We start from the raw sequence: 18,878 nt of genomic DNA on the forward strand, positions 1-18,878 counted from the left end.
AAACCTCATATACTGCATTATAATACTAGTCCTTCTGCACTATGAGTACTTTTAATTTTGGTAAGTATATTTGGATAAATAATACGTTTGTACTTTTACTCAAGATAACTTTTAATTGTAATAAACTTTATTTATACAACTGTTGCATTGATACTCTAACAAAAGCAAAAGAGTAGCCTACTCCCTCCACCACTCGCAGTCAACATGAAGACTCATAACGAAACCGCTCCGTTGAGTCTCGTGTCTGTTTTCTGACGACTGATCGGCTCAGGATTGCACCATCTAGGCTCCGCCCCCCTGCAGGATGGAACAACGTAACCAGACCGACCAACCAAACAGACCCGGAGTCAGTCCGAGTCCTCAGTGCGCCGGAAAGTTCTGGAGACGAGCGGGGTCAGACTGGATCTAACGCAGAACGACACACGGATATTATTTCATTTTAAACTCCGGCGGACGGACAGAAAGGACTCGGGTTGACTCGGCTTTGTTCGCTTCAGCTCCGGAGATATATATATTTTTAAATAGTTTAATTTTAAGTTTTTATTTAAAAACAAAACAGTTTCGGTTATTTTATTATTTTCACAATCAGAGAAAAACTTGAGACTGAAGAAACGGAACTAACAGCTGACTGACGACACGTTGCGCAACCGAGACAATAATAATACAACGAGACAAAGACGTCATCCCGGACGCCAGTTCTCCCAGTATCAGAGCTGCTGGTTCCAGTTCAAACTCCAAAGAAAACGTTTTATTTTTATGTCTTCAACAACTTCTGGCCCACAGACAGACAGACGGACACACAGACCATCGGCTCCACGCGGACTCTACTGGGTTTCTACCGAGTCTACCGGTTTCCTGTTGACCTGCAGACCGAACCAGTCCGTCTGTCTGAAGAGAACAAGGTAAGAAACAGACCTGAGATCAGAGGTGGAAGAAGTACTCGGATCCTTTATTTTACAAGCAGCAGGAACACATTATACAAAAGGTCGTTCATTCAAGTAATACAACGAGTATCTTTAAAGTATATTTTAAAGTATAATCAGCACTCGTTATGCAGAATTACGAGTGTTAAATTCATATTTATAGTTTACTTATACTGATGCATTAGTGAGTAAACAGTATTATGTTGTACCTGCTGGAGCCCTTTACCTATATAATCGTAAATTCATCTTTTATTGTTATTGTTAAATATGTATTTAAAGTAAACAGCTGTCAGTTTAATGCAGTAGGTTAAAAATACCTTGAAGATGTGCTACACATCAGCAGAGTACGCAAGTAAAGTACAAATACCCGAGTACAGTACTTTGAGTAAATACTCTTCTGTCATTTTACAGCACTGATAGTCCAGCAGAGTTCAGTAGAGTGGAGCAGATTCTACTGGACTCTGCTGAGTAGAGCTAATGAAACTATAGAATGGTCTTCATCCTCCTCTTCGTCATCAGAGGATGAGTGTGCTCGGCTGTCATGGAGATGTGTCTGTTGACACAAGAGCTCAGTAGCTGCTTTTTTTTTTTTTTTTACGGTTTTGACCTTTTGTAGACTTTTTGTCTGTGGCGGCACACTGTGTGAGGATTCAGTAGAGAGTTCTGGGAAGAAGCTAGTAAGTGGGGCCCTTGAGTTGAGATTGTTTGGTCAAAGTACTCTTAGTGAAAAGATCAAGAATAAACTTTGACGCTTTGATTGACCTGAAGGAAAAGCTTCTAAACGTGTCCGTACTGCAGCTCGAGTGAGCACTAAGAACACAAATATAATCAAACACAAGGTGAATTAGACTCAGTTATGATCGAGAGCAATAAATAAAAATGACTGATGATGAGCTGTTAGCGAGCCAGCTGGTCCAATCAGTAATCAGTATCCATGTTTATCAGGCACCAACAAAGAAGACAAACTGTAGCAGGAAAAATATAGTTAACTATAAAATATTATATTGTAAAATACGTTAAAGCTCTTATATGAAAGTCAATCATCAGTAAAAATGATCAGCAACAATGCTGATGATCGATTAGCAGTTTAAGTTATTTCTTTAAGCGGTTATTGCGACAGATGCAGAAAATTCTGGCAAATTTAAGGATTTGTGTTTATTTTTTATTTTTAAATATTGTAAACTGAATTTTTTGGGGGATTTTGGGCCGTTGGTCTGAGAAAATAAGACGTTTGAAGACATCACCGTGAATTTTGGGAGACTGGACATTTTAACTCTATTTTCTAACATTGTATAAATCAAAACCATTTATTAATTAAAATAGACAACGATTGGCGGATTAAACGATACTGAAAGGTTGCGGTTGAGTTTCAGAATGAGTTTGTAAAGATGTCAGAGAGCAGACGAGAGTTCAGTCATTTTAAGTCTCGGTGTTTACTTCGACCGGCAGGACGGAGAGATGCGGAAGAAGATTAAAAGACAAACGTGACATATTCATTTAAATAAATACATTTTTCACACGTGGCCCTGATCCTCTTCCGTAGAGAGACGATGTCAGACCAAGTCAGAGTCAGATTCAAGAATAAATAGAGACCAGTAGAGTTCAGTACATTCAAATGAAGAGAAAGTGAAACTGGAATTTTCAGGTTCTGTTCCAGAAGTAAGAAAAATCCCATTCGACGTTTGTAATAACTACATTAACTTATGAATCAAACCTCGGAACATAAACGGAACTACTTAAAGAAACGAAAACAAAACTAGCAGAGTGTTGGTGAATCATGTAGATCGTTCAGGAGAAGACGAGCCGTCATGAGTCTCATTGTTTATTGGAGTCGTAGTTGTTTAACTTTAATTTATTAAAATCACAAAAGGTTTCGACTTCCAATTGCATGACGGAAATGTGCACACACAGTACAGTCTAGAAAAGATCCAGTACAGTTCAGTCGAGTCCAGTACAGTGTAGTAGAGATCCAGTACAATCAAGTAGAGTCCAGTGTAATGTTTCTGTATTGTAATTATGACCCAGACGAACAACGACTTGATGCACTGCAACAGGCTTTTATTCCGAGCTTCATATACAGTATACGCTGTTCATGCGGTCTTGCTGACTGACCGTATATATCCTGTTCCGCCCACCACGTGGCGTGGTTCTACTGTGAACATCACATTGCCCTTTTTTTTATTTTTAAAGAAATACCTAAAACTTGACATTCTTAAACTAGGCTTGCTCTTACATATTACTCAAACTTCAACAACTCTATTTGCTGTACTGAACATTGTACTCATCTAGAGGTATGGCAGCTCTGTATTAACTGTATCCCTTAAAACATTCATTTTACACTCCGTCTTATAGAAATGTTTAACAAACACTTAACTTCTCAAACTTGGCTAAATCAGTACATTTTAAGTTCACAACAGATCAAATTAGTGTCCATGTCCCTGAGCATATTTATTGTATGCAGCCAAGAGATTGTCCACGTTCAGTCTGGGAGGCACCGTAGACGATGATGTCATCGCTGAGGTTTTTCACAACAGAGAGACCTTGCAGTGTTTGGCATATGGCATTTTGAAATACCTCAGCAGCAGACGATATGCCTACTGTGAACATCACATCCAGTACAGTCCAGTAGAGTCCAGTACAGTCCAGTAGAGTCCAGTACAGTCAAGAAGAGTACAGTAAAGTCAAGAAGAGTCCAGAACAGTCCAGTAGAGTCAAGAACAGTCCAGTAGAGATCCAGTAGAATCTATTGAGGTTCGTGTTTTTCATCGTTTATTGTTATCAGCCGATCCCCGATTGTGAAACTGCAGCTGACGAGATGACACATCAAACAGCACAGATTCACTGTGTATGTGTGTGTGTATATGTGTGTGTGTGTGTGTGTCAGGGGATGACGTTGCCATGGTGACGCTGTGACTCAGGGTGTCGGAGTGAAAGCAGCGTTGGCAAACAGCGTCACCACAGCGACCGCAGGCTCTGAAAAACTTTATAGAACAACAGACACACTCTCTCAGTGTGTGTGTGTGTGTGTGTGTGCGGTAGGTGTTGACTGTATTTAAAGCCTGTTTAAACTATAAACTGTTGTGCTCTGATGCAACGATTTGAAAGCTGAAGCGTCTGTCAGCTTACAGGAAGTTGCATCATGAAGCCTATAGACACGTTAGCATGTGAACAGCAGAGACACGCGGGGAGATGTGATGCTAATACAACTCTTACTTACTGTATGTGGAAGTAGAACCGAGGAGCGTTTAGTGGAGGGAGGAGGCTCAGCTCAAACGTTTCTACCAGACAGTTTACAGAAGCTCCAACAACTTCTTATCTACATTAAAGTTGTTGCACTTGAAGTGATGATCCCGAAGATTGTCATTGAATTAAATGTCTGTTGCCAAATGAGGTAACGCAACAGTGATTGATGAAAGCTCTTGCTTCAGTATTACAAACTGGGAATCTATGGTGACGTTCCCGGAAAAAATCCATACACAGCAGCCACACCTGCAATTTCCACTTATTTACGACATTAGGTGCCGCCAACGAGAACGATATCTCAAGATAGTAACTTTAAACTGTCCACAGTAGAGTGCTGCAGGGATGGCTGACTGGATTTTTACATTGGATTATTATCAAAAATAAGTTACACACGATCTTACCTGAAACACACTCAAGCTAAACCATAAAAACAAACTGAAATCTGCTGACTTAATGCCGCTATAAATCAATATCATAATGACAAGCTGATGAAATGATGATGTGAAAGAAGTTGTTAGTAGTGATGAACCTTACAGAGATTTATCATCTGAATCTGCAGCTCCTTTACAGAGTTTTATTGTTTAGCCGTCCGGTTGCAACTTTTGGTTCATTCTCTCCGCGCTCTCAGCATCGTTTTTCAAAGAAAAAGCACAAAAAAAAATCACATCGACAGACACGCCTCCTGCAGCTGCTTTACAGTAACAATAAAGCTTTAAGTTGTAACTAACCTGATGATGTCACTTGTCTCCTCCAATCACAGATGAGCATGGGCATGGCCGCAGCCCGGTCTCAGCTGTGTCTGAAGAGGCTACTGGACGAGCCCCAGGACATTGTGAAATGCAAAGTAGCTCGTCTGGATCCGAACCTACCCGCCATCGGCCTATCACACTGCCTCAGTCCCAGAAGCCCCGCCCCCAAGTCCAACCAGAGCCAATCCCCATCCAGAGTGGGATCGTACTTCCTGTTTGAACGCTGCGAGGGGGAGAAGAGCTACAGGGCCGAGCACGCACTCACAAAGCAGCAGTACACCTGCCAGGTAGAGTTACCAGTGTTACTCCTACTGCAACAATACTACTGATACTATACATACCACAAAAATACTGCTAATACTTCTAAAAATACCACATATACTGCCAACAATGCAGCCGCAAATACTGCAAAATACTTATGAAAATATTGTGATACTGCAAAAAATATTACCGATACTGCATAAAATTACTGTTTAAAGTGCAAAATACTACAAAAACTTCTGAAAATACTACAGATATTGCTAGTTATATTACCTATACTGATAAAAACACTTCTCGTACTCCTGAAAATACTGATATTCTTGATCCCGAAAAGAATAGTGGTTGATGGAAACACTACTTATACTTCTGATGCCGGTAGTAATATATGCCATGTTTACAGGTGCTTCCTCTACGTGGTTACCAAGAGCGGTTGGCGGCCTACGCCCGCATCGCTGACCACGACAACATCTGCGGCCTGCTGGACGTGGTGATTGGTCAGGACAGCGTGTACGTCTTCCTGCCCGGTCACTACGGCGACATGCACGCGTACGTGAGAAGCAGGAAGCGTCTCGGCGAGGAGGAGGCGGGGCTTCTGTTCGCTCAGATGCTGAACGCCGTGATGCACTGTCATCACCACGGAGTCGTCCTCCGAGACCTGAAGCTCCGCAGATTCGTCTTCACCGACAAATACAGGTGAGAATTACAAAGTACTCCGATATAACACACACACACACACAAATACTCTAAAGAAATACCAGTAGTAATACCTCTAACACTACTTTGACTACTATTAGTACTACAGATACTACTCTTGTCACTGCTGATGCATTGTGGGTCCTTCTTTTCTGCAGGACGCGTCTTGCTCTGCTCGGTCTCGACGACTGCGTCCTCCTGCACGGTAATCACGACGACGACTCTCTGACGGACAGACACGGATGCCCCGCCTACGTCAGCCCCGAGCTGCTGACCAATGGGAACGGGTCTTACTCGGGCCGCGCCGCAGACATCTGGAGCGTGGGCGTGTCTCTGTACACCATGCTGATTGGACGATACCCGTTTCAGGACACGCAGCCCGCCGCGCTGTTCGCCAAGATCCGCCGCGGGGCCTTCGGCGTGCCCGTCTGGCTGTCACCGCGAGCCAAGTGTCTGATTGGCTGCATGCTGAGGAAGTCGCCCGCAGAGAGGCTGACGGCGTCGGAGCTGCTGATGCACCCGTGGCTGAACGGTCCTCGCCCGACACATCACAACCCGAACAAGACGCACCACAGCTCGCACAAAACACTACAGAGTAATAAGCAAGAGGACGATGACCAGGTGGTGCCGACGTGGACCGAAAAACACTAACACACGATTGTACTTCTATACTTGTGAGGACCCACATTGATATATTTCATCCTTTTAGCCCCTCACTAAACTTCACCTAAACCTGATTCTAACTTTAACGCTAAAACAAAGTCTGAACTCTTTAACTTCCTTCAGACAAAATGTCCCCGAGCGTTACTAAAACAATGACTAAAAATGTTCGTTAACAACCTTTTCTTCCAGAAGGCATTAAACAATTACTGAGATTATATCAACGTGCAATATTGTTGACGAAATAAGACGAGACTAAAATTCAGTCAAAAAAATTAAAACTTTTTGCTGACAAAAAAGGGGAAGAATTTATTTTTAAAATACTTTTTCCTCGCAAGTTAACAATGAAAACAACTGGGCTTTGGAGAAAGAAATGAAGATATTTTTGCTCGACTAGCTTGATTGAAATATATATAACATAATCTAATCTAATAACTAACAAAAGACTATAATCTCAACAGTTTTCATTAACTAAGACTATAATAAAATAGTTAAAAGATACAACTAAACTCTGTCAACTAAATCCCGACTAAAATAAACAGGATGTTGACTAAATGTGATAAAAAAATAATACGGACATCCGACACAGGACTGACAAAATTAACACTAGTCCTCACAACTCAAACTGGTCCTCGCAAAGATAGACATACAAGTCTCACACACACACACACACACACTACATAGACAGTCCGATCCTGGATTACTTGACGCGACCATCAGGTGCCTTCCTCTCGCTGCGTCTCAAATCAAGCTCCGACAGATTCACAACAGAGTCACCGGTTCCACCAGAACCAGAACCAACGGTGTGTTCGGGTGCTGTTCATCAACTCGTGAAGTGATTGATCTCCACTTCCAACACCAGCTCACACGATCATTTCTGATGAACACTCAACACACCATTGGAGCATAAAATGGGGACACAGCTACTTTATTTCAGTGTTCACACTCCCTGGTTGCTCCCGTGTTATAAGAGAAGGATCGGTCAGTGTTGGAAAGACTTTCTGAGAAACAGAAATAGCCAGTTTAGCTGCCGCGATCACTGGAATATGTTTCACCTTCTCATTCAATAATTCTGTTTTTGTGGTGCTCATGAAAACCATTATACAGAAGAAAAAAAAAATTCATAATTACTTCAAATTGCTCTTTGTTTTCTTGAGACATGACATCTAATTCCCCCTGGATGTCAAATATGTTCATTATTGCAATAATATCAATAATATTAAGAAGAAGAAGAAGAACGGCTCTGATCAACCTTCAATTTGTGATCTTAAGAAAACTATTCATATTTCAGAGCAACATTGTTAATTAAATCTCAGTATAAAGGACCTCATAAAAGCACTGTGTGGTGAATCATAATTAAGTTTTAATCTTGAGTGAACCACTTTAATCATATTTTTAATAAACACTCCAGTCTTGTGTTTATCCGACTGACCGATGCAACCCAACAGACCTGCAGCCAGCCAATAGGATGCCTTCTTATGAACGCGTCACTCAGACCTCAGTTACAGCGGAAGAGTAAATAAAGATGTTTCACAAGCTGTTCTGGTCCCGAACTGTTTTTGTTTTCAATGTTTTATTACTGGTGTTAGCGAGGAGAGGCTCGGTTAACAACACACGTAGAGTGTAGACACTCAGGTAGACATTACTCCTCTACATCTTTACATAGATAATCGTGGTTTGCTGCTTTATTAATCGTCAGAATGTTAAATACAGCTCCTTTAACGTACTTTCTTATTGGAGAAATAAAATCTTGAAATATAGTCAAATTTCAGCAGCATGTGAGACAGTGTGCAGGAGTTCTTCTCACCGTTTTCAAGATTACACCTTTACACTGAGATACTAAACTGCTGCTGCATATTGAGCAACAGAAGAAAGTATTGTTATAATGTTAAATAAAGGTGTGAACCAGAGAGATACACCAGAGTACAGACAGAGAGACTGGAAGAAGGAAAGAAACATACTGAACATGAACTCTGACAGCAGCAGTTCGTCTCACCTTTACGTTTTATTGTTAAATCTCATCAGACAGCAGAATGAATCCTCTCACTTTTCTCTCCAACATCCACTTCGGTCTTTGCTCTGTCCTCGTCTCAGCCTGAATTATCCATTCAACCGTCAGTAAACTGTCTTTTGTGTTTGCTCACTGGTGGAGTCAGTGGCAGCAGCCAATCAGGAGCCAGCATCAGTGTCCATGTCATCAGTGTCGTCGCCCTCCGAGCGGCAGATCTCCTCCAACGCCAGCTCTGACAAGACAGGAAACAGGAAGCGGAAAACACACCAGTCTGTTTACTTCTGAGTGGCCAAGAGTATGTGGACACCTGAACATTTCCTGTGAAGTTATTTCTAAAAGGACCTGCAGTTTATTATTGTTGCTAGAAAACCATCAAATGAGTGCTAACAATAGCTATATGCGAGTGTGGGTTTGTGTCTGTACCCTCGCTCTCGCTCAGCTCAGGGATCTTCCTCAGCGTGTCTCGGACGGCGGGGATCACCTGGTCGTACATGTGGAGCAGCGGCCTGCAGTTCTCAGAGAAGCTGCCGTGATGCAGCAGCAGCCAGTGCAGCAGCAGCAGACACTCTCTGAGCAGAGACGCTGCCGGGCCACGCCACCACGGCAGCGAGGGGGCGGGGCACTTCTGCGAGGGCGGGGCCAGGCCTGAAGTAGGAAAATCAACTCTGACTGGTAATCCATGATTTTAGAGAGTTTGTTGGGTGTAATGAACAGTTTCACGGTGAACATCTGCAGCCTTGTGTTTTAAATCTGACCTGTTGAGTCCGTCGGATCCTGAGAACCACGAAGGTCCAACCACTGACGATGGAAAACAATCACCACTGTCTGGACCAGCTGAGGGAGGACGAGGTGAGATGAGAGGCTTGTGCAGAAAGGTGCAACACAAAGTTTAGTGTCACTACATGACGTTTTACCTCAGTGTAACACTGACAGCTGCTGTGCTGGCTGCTGGTCCAGCTCTCTGCTCGCTGAGTCATCAGTCTGCTCAGCAAACGAACCACCTGAGACACAAAGACAATGACGTTCTCTGCTGAGGTTGCCTGCTGCACACGGTGGGAGGGACGTCACAGTTCTTCATATTAAGTGCTCGTTGGATCCCTAACCCTGTAGGGTGAAGGAGTAGGTATGTCTCTGCAGTGTGTGTGTGGTGTGTGTGTGTGTGTGTGTATGTGTTTTACCTGCAGGTCCAGCAGAATCCAGTCTGTGTGTGTTGCCTGGTTGTCTGGTCTGGTTCTGATGAACTGGAACAACTTGAGGAAAATACACGGGTCTAAAGGAAACAACAACAAAATAAAACACTGCTGCAGCGAGGTTCTTTCAAATCATGCGGAGCTGAAACCTAAACAATGGAGGGATAATGTAAAGCAAAATAAAGAAGAAAAAACATCACAGAGAGGTTATGACACTGACTTTCAGATAACTCACCGTGCTGAGAGCAGAGCTGCTGAGCCAGCGTCTGGTGGTCGGACATGGACGCCAGCACGGACACACTCCCCGAAACTGTCTGCCACCGGCATTCTGCTGTCAAACACACACACACCACCTGCAACACACACTGCAACCTGAGAGAGAAACACAGACGGTGTCACCAGAGTGAACTAATAAATCACTTGTTTTCATAATTTTAGTTATTTCTGCAGTAAAAAAAATGCAAGAGTGGGTTATTTTTGTTCCTTTACTGCTGTTCAAACTGAAGAATTCATATTTCAGCAGTTATTTATAATCTCTGTTACATCACCCTGGTGACCATTAATCACGGCAGGTAGTTTAAAAACAACTGTAACGTAAGTGAGAGTCGATGGAAAAGTCCTAAAACCACACACACTCCCTGCTCAGCCACTCCTCTACCTCCAGTAGTATTCCTCTCAGGTGAGTGTTGCATCATACGTGTGTGGGTGTTATCAGTGTTACCAGTTAAAAATGTGGCAACTTAATTTATCATCAGCTGACGTCTTTTAAACGGTCCGTCAGGTTGTCTTTAAAGTCTCACACTAACGTACCACATACTGCACCCTCTATCACGCTGCGTACTTAATTAAAGTTACATCATTACCAGAAGAGAGCTCGGACTGAAGTAAAGTCAGGAAACACGTCTTTCTCTGCATCACATGACGGTATCAGTTTAATATTTTTCCAGTATCATGACAGGTACGGGTCGCTGACTTGTGGACAGTGGTATTAGAAGAGGCCTCACATGTACGGCCTGTAGTACATGTGAGCAAATCGCGTCTACCTGCCGGCATGCGTGTGTGGCGTCCTCTCGATGAGGACACACAGAGTCTTCATGGCATCGAGGACGAGTTCCTCATTCTGAGAACCAACACCAACGCCGCCGCTAAGCCCCGCTTCACACAGCCGCAACACTGACTGCAGCAAGGCATTCTGGGAGCACAGACCCACACCTGCAGCAGAGTGTTCAGTCTAAGAGAAGAGAGAAGGGGGGGGGGGGTTTCATTAAATTATCTGAGGGGAATTTACAGTGACAAATCTCTATGTTTATCTTAAACCTCCTGGACAAACAATATGTAGTTTCATATCACAAAGACTCACTCACTAAATGGAGGTTATGTTAATAAAGAAATATACAACACCGGAAAGTCTAAAGTGTCCATCAGTGTTTCTTTTTGTACCTTTATGTCTGTAACTCTGCTCTGATTCTCCTTTGACAACACAGCTTCCACCACCTGGGAGAGGAATCAAAGAAGTGATGTCAACTGTCAAATTAAAACCTCAACAAAGAAAGACTCACTAAGGCCGAGCTCAGGCAGAGCGTTTTCATAGCCCGGGGCGACTTTGTGTCACTTGTTTTCAATGAGAGTGAAGTGTTTTGTGTGCTGCTTGTTGCACACAAAACACGCTCTATGCGGCTCACGTTCTGTCAGGAGAGCCCTGACTGCCTCGAGTTAAAAGAAATACAACTCAGAGAGGAAAAGCGCCCCACGTTATAATTGTTTCTTAACTTTGTGGTGTTTTCGGCTTGATAGACTTAATCAAGCCTTAATGCAACAGTGATGGAAATGCACATTGTCGTACGTAATGGAGTAGACGTGATATCTCACTGATTTAAAAGTCTTTAGATCAGGGTGAAACCTTGAGATGTGCCATCTGGTTTGTAAGATTTATGTCTGCATCGTCACTGCCGTCACCTCGTCACTGTGGGCCACCAACAAGTAGAGGAGCCTCAGAGCAGCCAAACCGGTGTCCTCCACGCTGAAACCAGTCAAAACAGCCTCATCCAGTCTCCCCAGTCCAGCAGCACTGCCTGCTGGGAGCGAGCTGCCAGCGGAGACGGAGCGGAGGGAGTCCAGAGCCTGACAGAGTCGAGACAGGTGAAGCTCCAACAGCGGGAGGAAGAGGACGGCTCCGGGACACGACCTACAAACACATGGTATCTTAAATACAGTGAAACAATAATAGTCAGCGGTGTACAGTCTTGATAGTTTGTATCTATATTATTAACACATGGCCTCGAGGTGTTTTGCCATGTGGTCTTTTTCAGTGCAGCAGTTACATAATTTGGCCACAAGAGGGCTCTGCTGTCCACAGAACCGTTTCAGCCTTCACTGTGTTCTGTTCTGGATTATTCAGCGATTCCGTGTCTCAGTCTACCTTTTGTTTCTGCCGTCTGCAGCTGCTGGTCGGTTCTGACTCAGCGTGTTGAGTCCAGTTACAGCCAGACTCTGGAGAGGACTCAGAGCAGCTCTGGGAGCTCCACCTTCACCCCCACTGACAGCGACAGCAGCGTCAGAGTGGAGCAGAAAACCTGCAGACTCGCTGAAATCATGAAATTTAACACAACACATTAGTTATATTAATGTTGTATAACAGTTCAGCTCCTTTGTGCTTGTGCAATGTGTTACTCAGGTCCATCCATTATCCAAAGAAATCAAGGACAGTTTTATCTAAAGATTTAAGTTTTGGTGGATTTGGGGACCTCATGTGTTGACCGAGATGCATTAAGGGACTTTAACGGACCGCTTCAAAAAGATACTGGAGGTGTTGATCGTAACACAATGACATTTGATTTAAGGTCTTGAGTGTAAGACTTCCAAAGGATGTCTGGTGTGTTGGCTTTAGAAACAAACTCAAGGACCCTGATTTACACACAGCATGATGCGTTTTCTCTCTGACTTGATTAAACCAGAGTGACTTCAATGAGCGTGAATCCTCTTTAGTACGATCTGTTGGTCCCTTTGATGCTTTGCTGAGGCAGCTGGGGGTTACATGCCTTGATCGAGGGCACTTATTTAACTAATATCGATTTCTACTAAGTTACATCTGCAAACACCTTCCCTCAAACTACTACAGCACTGTATTATACACACACACATTATATTACTCGCCATAACCACCATGTTGTCATAGAGCGCCGGGTGTTTACCTGGATGTCAGGTGGATGTCAGTCAGACTCATGGAGAGCAGGTGAGACAGGCCGAGGCTGCTGGGAGACAAAGGCTGCTGTAGCAGCAACCCCAGCAGGACGCCACCTGGATGACAACACGGAACACACACACACACGCACGCGCACACACACCTTCCATAAAGTTGTTGGACTTCTGAGACCAATTACAAAATAACGGACAAAATCCTTGTCAGCAGACACCGAGATATCTAAACTTTCAGTCCCTAGTATGGGTCAAGCACCAAAAACTGGATCCTACATTTCCCATAATGCAGCTGGATACTGTCTTTCATTAGACCCTTCCTGTCTGGCAAATGCCCTTTCCTTTTAAACTTCAAGTCTCAAACCCAACTCAAGACCCTGATGACACCACTAAGACATCATTAGTGTTGTTTAGGACTTCACAAAACCTCTAACTATCAACCTTTATGTCTGGAAAATGTTTATCAAATAAAATAAAAACTCACAGGTGAGCTTCTGTGTGGAGCAGGAACAGTTTCTTTACTCATCATGTATTTAATATTTGCTAACATTTGAATCCTGTACACTTGTAATGTAACTAAATAATAAATAAATCAAATACATTATTTAAAATGTGTGTTGTTAAAGTATGAGTTCTGTCAGGAAGATATTTTAATTTAACCATGTTGCAGGTTATTTATTTGCATGAAGTCTTATGAAGCAGCCCTGCAGACTGACCTCGGTGCTGCAGGTGTGCAGGTCTGACGGACAGGAAGGGGTCCGGGCGAGACACTTCCTGTCTGTCCCCAGATCTGCTGCTGGACCCCCCTCTGTCTGCTGCAACACACAAACAAAAAAACAAACGAGTCAATCAAAACTTTGGTCCTCAATACGCCCGTTTCACCACCACGACCGCCATCACCCTCGTCATGTGACCCACCGTCTCTCCGTGTCTTCACCGGCGTCATTCTGGATGGGACGTGGGCTCCAAACGTCTCCTTGGTGATGAAGCCATTTCCTGTTGGAGAGGACGTTCTGCTGCCACTCCCATGATGCATCTGGGCAAGACAGCTAAGCACTTTAGGACTGAGAGGAGACAGAAAGACAGAGCAGCCAATCAGATCAGAGATGAGCGGATGACAATCTGACTCGGGGAACTGAACTCGGTGAACTGAACTCGGGGAACTGAACTGTTCAGTAAACTAAGTTATTACAACACATTTGAATCACTGTGAACTTTTAGCCAACTAGAACTGATTTCCTTGTAAGTGATTTCCAACTAGAACTGATTTCCTTGGAAAAGTTCAGTTTACTGAACTTTAAATGTTGTTTTGTCCAACCCCAAAATACCCAAACCCAAAGACATTTAGTTCACAATGATGTAAAAATGGAGAAAAACAATTAATCAAATCTGTTGTTAAAATTGACGACCGACCTGTTTCTAGGTAGTGGAGAAGCCGTCTTGATTTTGTCTGAACTGTGAAGTTTGGTCTTCATCTCGATGATCTCTGCTTCTTTAAACTGCAGCTCTGACTGCAAAGACTGAACCTGAACATAGAGAACATGTCATTATCGTGTTATTCTGAGAAGTATATGTACTGTACGTGTACGTGTGTGTGTGTGTGGGTGTGTGTGTGTCAGCTCCTCACCTTCTTGTTGAGCTCCTTCTCCCTGTCGCTCTGCTCTCTCTGTCTCTGGGTCTCCAGCAGGATCTGGTTCTGCCTCTGGCTCTCCTTCTCCTGTTGAGCTCCTTTCAGAGAGTCCCTCAGGACCCGGATCTCCCCGCTCTTCAACACGATATCCTCCTCCACCTCCTTCAGCTAGCAATGTGCACATTCACCAGAACATATTTATAGAGTCTCCCTTTCTCGCTTTGTGCTGCAACTGCTTCACAGCAACAGTCCCGCTCAACAAAAATATCAAGTCACAGAAAACTAAGAAATGCTATAATCTTGCGTGCAAATGCAGTATCTAATGCCTTGTTCTCTTCTCTGGTGATGTTGTTTTGTTCACTGCCCTGATCTGCCTGTTGGATGTTTTAATAAAAGTTTTATAAAGCGAGAAACCAGTGAGTCTCACCTTCCTCTTCAGCTCTGCATGCTGAGCCTCCAGCAGACTGTGCGAGTCTTCTCTGTCCGACCCAAACCGCTGCTGCCTGTTACCTGAACACACAAAACAGCAGAGCTTTGTCAACACGCTCAACACAAACATGCAGAAATATACACAAACTGTTATTTAAATAGGACACAACGCAGTTATTTGCTCCAGAGGAAGAAACCCAGATTAGATGGATTTCACAGTTTAATTATTTTGGACTCAGCACCTGGACGGATACATCTGCATGTGTTTTTACATGATTGTTTAAACCATTTGATACCAGTGGAAGAATACAAATAAGTAATCTTCAACTCTCATGGTTTATTTTCACTTCTGCTTTAGTCTACAACATCAACAATAGCTTCCTTAACACTTACTGAAGAATTATTTGGATAACGATCAGCAGGAATTTAAAGGACAAATGATAATGCAGTTAAACTCTCAGCGATCCGTTCTGCTCTGAACTCACCGAGAGGCTCTCTGCTTGGTATCCCAGCATTCCCTCTGTTGCTGCTGAACCCAAATGTGTTCTCGCTACTCTGATTGGTTGTGGCTCTGCTCACAGATTTGTTCTGCCCTGCCGACTGCGGCCAGTTGGACCCGTGGGCCAGCTCCATCGGTTTGGGTCCCGGTTTAATCTCAAGCCCAGGTGCAGGTGCAGGTGCAGCAACCGCGGCGACGGCCTGCGACGCAATGATGTCCATCTCATCCAAGTCGTCCTGGGTGAACTCGTCTTCATCTCCAAACGGGTCATTGAAGGCCACCGCCGTCACTACATCCTGGTTCGAGCCTCGAAGGCGCTTGGTGGGGGGGCAGTTCATGCTGTGGGGGAGGAAGAGGAAAGAGACAAGTAAACTAGCTGCAAACAAGGAAATCAGTTCTAGTTGGCTAAAAGTTCACAAATGTGATTCAATGATTCAAATGTGTTGTAGCTCCTAAACCAAAAAGTACAACCATAACTGAATCACTCTGTCAGTCCAGTTTTAAGTTGTTAATTAAACACGTTACGTTATTTGATTCACATACACACATACTATGGCACCTCCAGATAGTTACTCTTTCATATGTTAATTTGTTGCTACTTTCATCAAAGCTTACACATGTTTGATTCATAAGTATACACTTTAAGACCATTCTTCGTCCATCATCAGCAAGTTTCAATGCTCTGCTCAGCTGATTTAATAGAAATTAAGTGAAACCAGTGGCTACTGCCTTGCAGGAATGATTTGGTATTTCTGTGGGATATCTGTGTTACCTTGTCTCCTTGTCTCCTAGTCTCGCTCCTGTTAGCCGTTAGCTAAAAAGACAACTTAGCTGTAGCTCCAATTAGAAGTTGGCCTGCTAAGCTAATACAGCTAACCACGTCACAACACTATTTAAATGTCGGTTAACACTTTAGAGGTTAAGACGTTAGAGGTGTTCCTTAGTGCTAAATTAAACGGTGACAAAGGTTAAACAGTGGGCCAGCTGCTAAACAATAGTATGAAGTTCGGACTAAAAGTTCCGCCCGCTCCGGTGCCACTGACAATCTGACCAATCACAGCACTGCTCTGACAGTCTGACCAATCATAGGCAGAAAGGCTACCACGCGGCCTGGTTGCTGTACAGGTCCCTGTTCGAGACAAACTGTACTAAACGCGCATAAGAAAAAGGATGTGTGTGTATACGTATATATACAGTACATATATTTACATTTATATATTTACAGACACATATATTTATATAATATACATATATATAAGTATATATATATATATCATAAACTGATATATCAATAAATGTATACGTATGTATATGTATATAAATATAAATATATATATATATACATATGTGTACACATTTATTTATACATCAGTTTATTGCCAAGATTTCGACTTGGTATTTTGGTGAAAAACAATAAACATAGTAAGAGGAAATAAAAGATAAAAAGCAAGTACAGCTGTCAAGAAAAATAAATACAATTGAAAAAAATATTTAACAAAATATGCATAATATATCCGTTTTATAATGAAAGAGCCGTGCAGTTTTCTGCAGGGATGTGCACAAATATTGACCAAGGATTGTGCAAAAGTTTACAGTATGAAGTATGAAGAATATGTGCAATGTACAGAGCCAAGCCAAACCCACCTGGTAACATCTCTAAAGCCCACTACACATTATATGTTTAGTGGTTTTACAGGGGGTTATGTGGTGCAGTACCTTCTTGGGGTCTTAGCTGGATGCCTGGCAATCTTACACTGATGACAAAACTCCTATAACCATCTTATTTCTAGCCCACTTTGGGTTTTGCTCCATAGCAACATTGTCATGTAATATGGCCACAATGCACCAATCAATGGTTGGATTTTGTGAATAAATTTTTCCCTCATAACGTCCGCCATGTTGGTAATCTGATAAGCGTCCACAGTTTTTATCCACACGTTATTCTAAAGGCTGATGGATGTTGTCATGAATCACTGTATGCATACTATCCACATATAGAAGTTTCTTGTGGCTTCACAGCAACAGCAAGTGTGCTTTTCCATTTTTAGACACAGACAGGTCTGTGTGTCGCAGCTGAGGCTCTACAGTGTGAGTGTGTGTGTGTAACACTGACACATGCTCACTCTCTCTCTCTCTCTCTTTCCGCCTCCGTACTTCAGTACAGAAATGGCAAAGCTCAGCGACAGGCATCCAGATGCACCCATCATCATCTTTAGCAAGACACACACACACGATCATCACGAACATCTGCAGCATCACCGGTATCGCGCAGGTCTTCACTGCACAAATTCAGCTCTTCATGTCTTCAAAATATAATTAATTCGATAAGCAAAGTAACACACACACACACACACACACACACACACACACACACACACACACGTATATATATTTGGCAGGCGAGTCGGTTGCCATAACAACCAAACAGTCAAAGCAGGATCATTGAGTGAATCAGATGAAATGAAGCCTACACACAGTTGTATGTGTGTGTGTGTGTGTGTTACTGCAGAGCAGAGGAGCGGCCGTAGCTCTCATATATTTCTGATTCTGTCCATTGTGGATTTGAGACTTTTCTGACTGTCCTCTCCTGCGGTGTCCTCTCATGGGGCGATCAGAGCGAGAGCTGTGTTCAAATAAAGATAGACACAATGTCCCTTGTGATGTGAAATTCACAGATGGATATAAACCTCTCAATTGGGAGTCACCAAGTTCAAAATCATCAAGTTTAAGTCGAGAGTCTAAACTCCCTAGAACAGAGTGCTGCAGGAATGAGTCCTAAACCTCAGAGATGAGAAAATCTTTGCACTATACGGTTCCCTCATCTCGAAGTCTATGGGTTTTTTAGAATAGGTTTTTGGTTAGATGCCTCAAATAAGGTCTGCAGTTAACACAAGCGTTAATATTTTGTTCTACAATATTGAAATACGTTACATTTTGAAGGTTTTAAGTGTCTTAAAAAAGGCAGTTGCTAACAAGTGGCTAAATGAGACAACAAAACGTCATCAAACCGACGAGTCCGCCTTCTCAGTCTCATTGTGCGTATTCGCTTATAGCCTAACGATGGCTTTTTACTTCTACTGACTGAATTCACGCTTCAAAAATCATAAAAGTGTTCATTTGTGAAGATGTTCTTATTAAAATGAGAACCATGCATTAAGGTTTTAAATATTTACATGCGTCACATGAATGTCGACCATGAAGGGAAGATGCATGAGCGGCCTGCATCACACACCATCATGGTGCATACGTCTTTCCTGAATGAGAAAAAGGTTGAGATATAGGCTCTGGACATTCTAGCATATTGCACAATAATATATAATATACATTATAGGTTACATTGAACTGGTTAGTATTATTAAACATTTATTGCTCATGGGACTCAACCTATGAAATCA

At 42.8% G+C, this 18,878-nt stretch overlaps 2 protein-coding genes across 2 annotated transcripts; one reads left to right on the forward strand and one right to left on the reverse strand.

Moving 5' to 3' along the window:
* The first annotated feature begins 318 nt into the window (after positions 1-318).
* trib3 (tribbles pseudokinase 3) lies at positions 319-8,067 on the forward strand. Its single transcript, XM_076095885.1, has 4 exons — positions 319-902; positions 4,927-5,202; positions 5,577-5,869; positions 6,028-8,067. Exons 2-4 carry the CDS (start codon positions 4,927-4,929, stop codon positions 6,518-6,520), a joined length of 1,062 nt encoding a protein of 353 aa, XP_075952000.1. The 5' UTR covers positions 319-902; the 3' UTR covers positions 6,521-8,067.
* A 132-nt stretch (positions 8,068-8,199) lies between these two features.
* Positions 8,200-16,528, reverse strand: atrip (ATR interacting protein). The gene is made up of 18 exons (XM_076095884.1): positions 16,256-16,528; positions 15,470-15,822; positions 14,983-15,065; positions 14,553-14,723; positions 14,339-14,451; positions 13,844-13,989; positions 13,642-13,740; positions 12,922-13,027; positions 12,150-12,314; positions 11,687-11,915; positions 11,171-11,224; positions 10,774-10,961; positions 9,966-10,102; positions 9,719-9,810; positions 9,455-9,541; positions 9,296-9,374; positions 8,964-9,185; positions 8,200-8,772 (listed from the first exon to the last, which is right to left on the reverse strand). The coding sequence occupies exons 2-18, from the start codon at positions 15,819-15,821 to the stop codon at positions 8,699-8,701; spliced, it is 2,397 nt and encodes a 798-aa protein (XP_075951999.1). The 5' UTR covers position 15,822; positions 16,256-16,528; the 3' UTR covers positions 8,200-8,698.
* Positions 16,529-18,878: the final 2,350 nt, after the last annotated feature.

This window comes from Anarhichas minor, unplaced genomic scaffold (assembly GCF_050575085.1).
Source record: "Anarhichas minor isolate MPS153535 unplaced genomic scaffold, ASM5057508v1 ptg000021l, whole genome shotgun sequence".
NCBI lineage: Eukaryota > Metazoa > Chordata > Actinopteri > Perciformes > Anarhichadidae > Anarhichas > Anarhichas minor.